The sequence below is a fragment of the Berghia stephanieae genome, chromosome 12, assembly GCF_034508935.2.
Source record: "Berghia stephanieae isolate SIO BIC M18660-M18661 chromosome 12, UCSD_Bste_1.3, whole genome shotgun sequence".
Classification (NCBI taxonomy): Eukaryota; Metazoa; Mollusca; class Gastropoda; order Nudibranchia; family Aeolidiidae; genus Berghia; species Berghia stephanieae.
Genome location: NC_088371.1, coordinates 23,847,813 through 23,857,812, shown reverse-complemented (window position 1 = coordinate 23,857,812; position 10,000 = coordinate 23,847,813). Strand labels below are relative to the sequence as shown.

Here is a 10,000-nt window from a genome sequence, read left to right as displayed (position 1 = left end):
CAGTGTCACAATCCTTGGCCCAGACACCGTTCACACAATATATTATTACAGTCAACTCACACAATGAATGAGAATCTGCCTATTGAAAGTAATGGATATTAGAAGACTGTATATGCAAAATACATAAAAACAAAAACAAAAAAAAAAACCCAATAAAAAAAAAAAAAACAATAATAAATTTAAAAAAAAACAAACGACAAAAAAAAAAAACAAAAAAAATATAACAAACACAAAAACAAACAAACAAAAATAAAACAAGCAGAAAAACCAAAAGGTGACCCATCGTCGCAAAACGGTATTATGTCGGAACGAACCATATGCTTAAAAGCCGAATCTAATGATAAACTGGTAATAAAAATATAAATTGTTGGCATTAGCACTCTAAAATACGTTAATCATTCTCCTCAATAAATCGTATGTACTCAATACAAGTGTCTGGTATAGCTGGCTATAAATTCAATTTTCAAGATCTTAACCAATCCGTTGCTAATTACCGTTTGAGACGAAGGGTCACAAATAAAAAACTCAAAAACAAAACAAACAAACGTCTAGCAGACGACTTGAAAGGCATCATCATCATCATCATCATCATCATCATCATCATCATCATCATCACCATCATCATCATCATCATCATCATCATCATCATCATCATCATCATCATCATAACTACCCTCATTATCATCCTCTTGTTGTCTCTCTCCACCCAGGCCCAGGACTGGTATTCATTGCCTACCCTACAGCATTGGACACTTTGCCTCTACCACAGCTTTGGTCGGTGCTGTTTTTTCTCATGCTGTTTTGTACGGGACTGGATTCACAGGTAAACTTATAGGGGTTGGTTCTGTAGGGGGGGATTGGTTCTGGAAGGGGGTTGGTTCTGGAGGGGAGTTGGTTCTGGAGGTGGGTTGGTTCTGGAGGGGAGTTGGTTCTGGGGGGGGGGGGGGGGGGCTGGTTCAGGAGGGTGTTGGTTCTGGTGGGGCGTTGGTTCTGGAGGAAATATGGACTGTCGTATGCCTAGAGAATTCTGTCCGATCAAGGATGCTAGTAAAAGTGGTGGTAGTGGTGGTGGTGGTGGTGGTATTATTATTATTATTATTATTATTATTATTATTATTATTATTATTATTATTATTATTATTATTATTATTATTAGTAGTAAGTAGTAGTAGTAGTAGTAGTAGTAGTAGTAGTAGTAGTAGTAGTAGTAGTTTATTATTATTATTATTATTATTATTATTATTATTATTATGTATTATTATTATTATTTAGTATTATTATTATTAGTTATTATTTTGTATTTGTAGTATTTGTAGTAGTAGTAGTAGTAGTAGTAGTAGTAGTATTATTATTATTATTATTATTATTATATTATTATTATATTATTATTATTATTATTATGTAGTATATTATTATTATTATATCAGTATATTATTATAGTAGTAGTTGTAGTATTATTATTATTATTATTATTATTATTATTATTATTATTATTATTATTATTATTATTATTATTATTATTATTATTATTAGTTAGTTAGTAGTGTAGTAGTAGTAGTAGTAGTAGTAGTAGTAGTAGTAGTAGTTAGTAGTAGTAGTAGTATAGTAGTAGTAGTAGTAGTAGTAGTAGTAGTAGTAGTAGTTATATTATAGTAATTAATGTATTAGTTATAGTATAGTGTAGTAGTAGTAGTAGTAGTAGTAGTAGTAGTAGTAGTAGTAGTAGTAGTAGTAGTAGTAGTAGTAGTAGTAGTAGTAGTAGTAGTAGTAGTAGTAGTAGTATAGTAGTAGTTATATATAGTAGTAGTTATATTATATATATTTATAGTAGTAGTGTAGTAGTAGTAGTAGTAGTAGTAGTAGTTAGTAGTAGTAGTAGTAGTAGTAGTAGTAGTAGTAGTAGTAGTTAGTAGTAGTAGTAGTTAGTAGTAGTAGTAGTATGTAGTAGTAGTAGTAGTAGTAGTAGTGTAGTAGTGTTAGTAGTGTAGTAGTGTAGTGTATGTAGTAGTTAGTTAGTAGTAGTTGTAGTGTAGTAGTAGATAGTAGTAGTAGTAGTAGTAGTAGTAGTAGTAGTTGTTTAGTTAGTAGTAGTAGTAGTAGTAGTAGTAGAGTAGTAGTAGTAGTAGTAGTTGAGTAGTAGTAGTAGTTGTGTGTATGTGTAGTAGTAGTAGTAGTAGTAGGTAGTAGTAGTAGTAGTAGTAGTGTGTTGTTGTGTTGTTGTTGTGTAGTAGTAGTAGTAGTAGTAGTAGTAGTAGTAGTAGTAGTTGTTGTTGTTGTTGTTGTTGTAGTAGTAGTAGTATACAGCCAGAGATGCAGTTAGTATTGGTCTCTCATGAATTCCCAGATAATACATAGAACTAGTACCACATATTTATATAGATGGAGCAGACAGAATCAATACAGTTCAAATCGTCCCTCTCCACCACAGTTTTCTCACATCCAAGCCTTAGCAACGGCTGTTGTCGATTTTCTACCATCTTTACTGCCCAAGAAGATTTTGGTTACTGGAGTGTTATGCCTTGTCAGCTTTGTGCTCACTTTACCTCTCACTACCCAGGTATGAATGTTATTCTGCTTATTTCTTTAATGTTTGTTTCTCTCTCTTTTATTGTATCTCTCCCCTATCCTATCTCTCCGCCTCCTCTCTCTCTCTCTCTCTCTCTCTCTCTCTCTCTCTCTCTCTCTCTGTCTGTGTGTGTGTGTATGTGTGTGTGTTTGTCTGACACACACACACACACACACACATATATGGACCCTCTCTGTGATTGTTCGGGTATGTGTGTATCTTCAAATGTTCGCGCGGATAATTATTCGAAATTGACGTCACTCACCTCTTTGTTATTGTTTGTATTAGCCAATTCTATGAATAGTTCTCACTTTATTGTATCGATCAGACTATAAACGTTAAAGGTTACACATAGTTTTGTTTGTTGGTACGTTATATCTGGCTGGCGAACTGTTTGACTTTTTTTTGGATAAACGGACAGCATTGATGGCTTTCTGAGTGCGCAATGATGAAAAATAGTATAAATTTAAAGTCAGCAAGGGAAATAACCAAAATTATATCTTAACAATAAATATTTCAAAAGGTTATCTCCCATGGAAATATTTCTGATTCGAGATCAGCAAAATATAATTCTCTCTCTCTTATTTTTTGTTGTTGTTAGTTTTGTTTTTAACATTTAAAAAAATCAAAATAAAAAGGCTCTTTACTCACATTCTCTCACCGTTTTGTGTAAAATGATTACCTGGCCGTTAACCGCGTTGTGTCTATCCGAAAATAAAACAAAACCCAACGTAAAATCGCCTAACATGCGTCATGTCTCGTCCTTCATGTTAAGTGTTGCTGTTTGGCTAGGGACCCCTTGTAAAGCGCTTTGAGCACGATTAGTTGATAGTGCGCTATATAAAAGCTCAAGTTGTTGTTTTTTAAAATACTGTTTATTATATTATTCGTATTTCGTATTTCCCATCGTCATGATCAGCTCTATATCGGCATATAATACCGTCTTTAAAAAAATTAGCTTTCATATAGGGCAATATCCACTAAACGTGCTCAAAGAGCTTTACAAGGGGTCCCTCGTCAACAGCAACATTTAACATGTAGGACGGGACATGACGCCTGTTACGTGATATTACAAAAATAATGTTCGTACAGAGACAACGCTGTTAACGGCCAGGAACTCATTTTACACCTGAGTACGGTGAGAGAATGTGAGGAAAGTGCCTTTTTCAAGGACTCAACTATGCGCCGAGCGAGGCTCGAACCTAGGACCTTCCGATCCGAAAGCGAGTGTCATACCACTAGACCACATAGCCGCACTAAATCTTGTTGATTGGTTAAGAGACCATAAGTCATAATATAATATAGTATCTGAACAAGTGTGTATGAATGGTCCAGACCACACAAGAAAGAAAAATACAAGAAAAAAAAACCATCCCATAAAATCAGTCTACATCTTTCTTGTTTTGTCTGACACATTTCATACACACTTGTTCAGATCTTTGTGCGGATATGTGGTCTCGTGGTATGACACTCGCTTTCGTATCAGAAGGTCCTGGGTTCGAGCCTCGCGCTCGGCGCATAGTTGAGTCCTTGGAAAAGGCTCTTTACTCACATTTTCTCACCACACTCGGGTGTAAAATGAGTACCTGGCTGTTAACAGCGTTGTCTTTGTCCGAAAAATTGTAATATCGCCTAACAGGCGTCATGTCTCGTCCTACATGTTAAATGTTGCTGTTGACCAGGGACCCATTGCAAAGCGCTTTGAGCACGTTTCGTGGATATTGCGCTATATAAAAGCTCAATTTTAATTAAATTTTTTTTTTTTTAATATTACACCGGTACCTTCTCCTTCATTTCTTAATATAATATATTATACACTCTATCTTCCTATTCAGGGAGGGATTTACATCCTAAATCTTGTCGACTGGTACATCGCCAGTATATCCATCATGCTGATTGTCCTGGTAGAAATACTCGTCTTCGCCTGGATATACGGTAAGCCTTTGTTCTATAGATAGTATGCAGATGACGTCACTCAGGCCTTTGTTATTGTTTTTGCCATCCGCGTTTGTGAGTTGTTCTCACTAAACTGTATTAACCAGACTATAAAAATTCATGGTTACACAGAGTTTGTGTGTTGGTCCGTTATACTTCCGGATGGCAATGTTGTGAACTCCTTGGCCAAGCGCATTCTATCTATAAGATAATGATCTGAACATGTGTGTTTGAAAGGTGCTCGGCAAAGGAAGAGAGAAAAATACATTTTAAAAAAACATCCCCCCAAAAAATCAGGAATAGGCTCTTTACTACTCACATTCTCTCACCGTACTCTGGTGTACAATGAGTATCTTGTCTTTAACAAATTTGTTTGGGTCGGAAAACATTGTAATATCGCCTAATAGGCGTTATTTCTCGTTCTGCATGTTAAGTGTTGCTGTTGCCAGGGACCCTTTAGTAAATCGTTTTGAGCATGTTTAGTGGATATTGGGTTATATAAAAGCTTAAGATTTGTGTGTGTTTTATTTTTAACAGCTAATAGGTTAATAGATTAATTGGTTCTACCTCAACATTCCTTCGAACTGAAAAATAAAGGATTGAAAGCTGTTTTTTGTGTTAACAACTGTATGTATTTTATATATATATATATATATATATGTATATATATATATATATTATATATATATATATATATATATATATATATATATATATATATAGTTTTTTTTGGTTTTTTTTTTTGGGGGGGGGGGGGGGGGGGGGGGTTACGTTTATTTTTTCAAGTAAACAGCGATTTATGATTATATTATAATATAATAACAACAATTTTCATAATTTATTGTAAAGTGTTTTTCTTTGTTTTGTTTTTGATTGTTTCCTTGGCCCAGGCACAGACCGGTTGTATGACAACATAGAACAGATGATAGGATATCGAGTGTCGACTATATACAAATACGCCTGGAAGTATGTGACGCCTTTCTGTGTCTTGGTAAGATGTTGATTAGTCATCGATGACATCATAATCATTATTGTCTATACATATCATCATCATCACACACATCACCACCATCACACCATCTAGCCATCACCATCATCCACCACATTATCATACCACCAATCACTCATGACCATCATACCACCCCTCTACCACCACACCATTATCACCATCACCACCACACCACCACACTCACTCACACCATCATCACACCACATCACCACCACCACCACACCATCACCCACCACCACACCATCATCACACCACCATATCATCATCCACCACTCACCACCACCACCACACCAAACCATCACATCACCCACACACCATCCACACACCACCACCCACCACCACCACACACCACCACCATCACCACCACCACATCACCATCATCACCACCACCACATCACCACCATCACCACCACCATCATCACACCACCACCACCACCACCACCACCATCACCACCACCATCACCACCACCATACATCACCACCACCATCACCACCACCATCACATCACATCACCCCACCATCACCACCACACCACCATCACCACCACCATCATCCAACCACCACCACCCTCACCACCACCACCACCATCCACCACCACCATCCCCACCCCCCCCATCCCCCCCCCCCCCCACCCCCCCCCCCCCCCCCCCCCCCCCCCCTCCATCCCCCCAGGTACTTTGGCTGTCTGGAATCGTTGCCTTCGAACCCATCGGCGCCAAGAACAAAGGCTACCACCCCTGGAGTGACGCCCTAGGCATTCTGGTGGCCTTCCTTCCCATCCTCCCAATTCCAGTACTGGCTGCCTGGACACTGTACAACAAGACAGGAACATTGAAAGAGGTAAAATTTCTCACGGTCTTGTGCGGCTATATGGTCTAGTGGAATATGACGCTCGCTTTCGGAACGGTTGGTCCTGGGTTCGAGCCTCGCTCGGCGCATAGTTAAATCCTTGGAAAAATCTCTTTACTCCGATTCTTTCACTGTACTCAGTTGTGAAATGAGTAGATACCAGGCTGTCAACAGCGTTCTCTGTCTCGTCCTACATGTTAAGTGTTACTGTTGGTTATGGACCCTTTGTAAAGCGCTTTGAGCACTTTTAGTAGATACTGCTATATGATATAAAAGCTCAAGTTTAAAAACAAAAAAACAACTGCAGACGCATTTGTTCGGCAGTAGATAATTGAAGTAATCTTCCAGAGCCATTAGGCTCATGGAGCCGGAGTTTATCCCGGTCTTTATAGCGTGAAACAGACAAACGGAAACGCTTTCTGCCCTTTGGATAGTACTTTCCGCCACATCTAACAGACCCAGCTACCCACTGCTTGGTGGTTAGGTAGGTCAGAAAAAAACATCTCGACTGCACCTGGAATCGATCTCGACCCCTTTGCACATGAAGGGCGTGCTCTTCTCTTTATTCTTACTATTTTGTCCGTGCTCGACGTCTATATCCGGAAGATGGCAGAGTACGGCAGTGCCGGGTCGTCGGAGTCAGTCCGTGGCCTTCGTAAAGTTATGGCCTGATACTGACCAAAAAGTGACGTCAAAATGCCAGTCTTTTGCCATAAAAAGAAAACAAATCGTGAGTTGTATTCAATAGTTTAACCAATGAAATAACTTGTTTCCATGAGCTCTACTAACGACAACTCACTAGGCGGTGCAAAATCCAAATAATGACGTCAAACTGCCAGTCCTTTTGGATTTCAGTGTCAGGCTATAGATAGAATAAGGTTGACGTCACTCAGGTCTTTGTTATTGTTTTTGCCATCCGAGTTTGTGAGTAATTCTCACTAAACTGTATTAACAAGACTATAAAAGCTCATGGTTACACATAGTTTTGTGTGTTGGTCCGTTATACTTCCGGATGGCAATGTTTTCAGATCCTTCGCCAAGGGCATACTATCTATAACTTAACGATGGCTCCGGTCAGTCTTCGGTGTGGGTTAGCCCTTAGATTACATCAACATCCTTTTCCTCATCAAAACAAACAATCATAGAACACGAACCCTCGAGGATGAAGACGCTTGACGCTGTGCGCTTAGGTAATTTACTCACAACATTACGCCAGCCGTATATAGCGTACCAATACACAAAATTGTGTATAGATAGTTCGAAGATGACGTCACTCAGGTCTTCGTTATTGTTTTTTGCCATCCGCGTTTATGAATAATGCTCAATGAACTGTATTAACCTGACTATAAACGTTCATGGATACACACAGTTTTGTGTGTTGTTCCGTTATACTTCCGGATGGCAATGTTATGAGCTTCTTAGCCAAGCGCATACTATCTATAAGATTGACTGTTAATAGTCGGATTTTTTTATATAGTGATAACTTCTCATAAAATGGCTGGCTAAAAACAATAACAAAGAGCAGAGTGACGTCAATTTTGTTCTCTCATCTCACTCAGCTCAAATTGTGGCGCTACACTGCGGCTGACGCCTGGAATATTCCCTTTGGGATGAATGAAGTGAATTACATATATTTGCTTTTATTTATTTAGTGGATAGTTCTCAATCTTCTTCTTCTAGGTTCCATGCCTGGTCCAGGCTTCGGATACTGCATGAATTATCTCTCTCCATTCCTCCCTGTCTCTTGCTTTTTCAAACAGCTCTTGGATTGTTAGGTTGGTGAAGCCCTTCAGTTGGTCTATGAGTGTTTTTCTTTGTCTCCCCGGGCGCGTTTACCAGGTATTTTTCCACAACTTGCCAGGTTATCATTCTTATCTTTCCTTACTATGTGTCCGAAAAAGGATAGTTGTCGATCCGCTATTAAGGGCATTAGTTTCCTTTGTTGGTATGTTTGTTTTAGCACTTCTTCGTTCGTTTTGTGTGCAGTATACGATATTCTCTGCATCCTTCTCAAGCACCACATTTCAAAAGCTTCAATGTTCTTTTGTGTTTCTGCATTTTAGTCCAGCTTTCGCATCCGTATAACAAGATTGGCCACACGTAGCACTTCAAGACTCGGAATCTAATCCCGAACGACATCTGTTTATTTTTCAAAAAGTTCTCAATATAAATAGACAAACGCTCAAATCATTTATAAATCTCAATAATCTTTTAAAATTCTTTTTTTTTCACCTGGTAGAGAATTCTCGATTCGATCAAACCCACACGACAATGGAAGCCGGCAGAAAGAAGCGTCGCCTCGCCAGAAATAGAAGCCATGGTGATGAACGGAACAGACAATGCAAGCGAATTGAAAATGCTTGCATAGGGGATTGATTTAATCATGATTGATTGATTGATTGATTGATTGATTGATTGATTGATTGGATATTTTATTGGTAGTTTGATTGATTGATTGATTGATTGATTGATTGATTGATTGATTGGATATTTTATTGGTAGGTTGATTGATTGATTGAATTGTTGATTAGCTGGTTGATTGTTTGAATAGTGATTGAAGGATCGATGGATTGAATGGTATTTTGATCAAATGATAAATTGATTGATTCATTGATTGATTGATTGATTGTTTGAATGGTTGATTGACAAATTGTTTGAATTGTTGATTTACAAATTATTTGAATGGTTGATTGACAAATTGTTTGAATGGTTGATTTACAAATTATTTGAATGGTTGATTGACAAATTGATTGATTGATTGATTGTTTTACAAATTGTTTGAATGGTTGATTGACAAATTGTTTGAATGGTTGAATGACAAATTGTTTGAATGGTTGATTGACAAATTGTTTGAATGGTTGATTGACAAATTGTTTGAATGATTGAATGACAAATTGATTGAATGACAAATTGTTTGAATGATTGAATGACAAATTGTTTGAATGATTGAATGACAAATTGTTTGAATGGTTGAATAACAAATTGTTTGAATGGTTGAATGACAAATTGTTTCAATGATTGAATGACACATTTTCTGAATGGTTGAATGACAAATTGTTTCAATGATTGAATGACAAATTGTTTGAATGGTTGAATGACAAATTGTTTGAATGGGTGATTGACAAATTATTTGAATAGTTGATTGACAAATTGTTTGAATGGTTGATTGACAAATTGTTTGAATGGTTGAATGACAAATTGTTTGAATGGTTGATTGACAAATTGTTTGAATGGTTGATTGACAAATTGTTTGAATGATTGAATGACAAATTGATTGAATGACAAATTGTTTGAATGATTGAATGACAAATTGTTTGAATGATTGAATGACAAATTGTTTGAATGGTTGAATAACAAATTGTTTGAATGGTTGAATGACAAATTGTTTCAATGATTGAATGACACATTTTCTGAATGGTTGAATGACAAATTGTTTCAATGATTGAATGACAAATTGTTTGAATGGTTGAATGACAAATTGTTTGAATGGGTGATTGACAAATTATTTGAATAGTTGATTGACAAATTGTTTGAATGGTTGATTGTCAAATTGATTGATTGATTGATTGATTGATTGAGGTTTGCATTTGTCAAGTTTAGACATTGCCAGACTGCCTTACATATATCTTTGTGGCTTTGAT

At 37.1% G+C, this 10,000-nt stretch overlaps 1 protein-coding gene across 1 annotated transcript in view; it reads left to right on the top strand.

Moving 5' to 3' along the window:
• The window catches only part of LOC144957970 (sodium- and chloride-dependent GABA transporter 2-like), a 41,552-nt gene that overhangs the window by 30,479 nt on the left and 1,073 nt on the right, over positions 1-10,000 (top strand). Inside the window, exons 10-15 of the mRNA XM_078889534.1 lie at positions 711-823; positions 2,429-2,557; positions 4,402-4,501; positions 5,392-5,492; positions 6,183-6,350; positions 8,599-10,000. The exon at positions 8,599-10,000 is cut by the window's right edge and continues 1,073 nt beyond it. Of these exons, the coding sequence (XP_078745660.1) occupies positions 711-823; positions 2,429-2,557; positions 4,402-4,501; positions 5,392-5,492; positions 6,183-6,350; positions 8,599-8,727 (740 nt within the window). The 3' untranslated portion in view covers positions 8,728-10,000. The remainder of the gene's footprint in view (positions 1-710; positions 824-2,428; positions 2,558-4,401; positions 4,502-5,391; positions 5,493-6,182; positions 6,351-8,598) is intronic.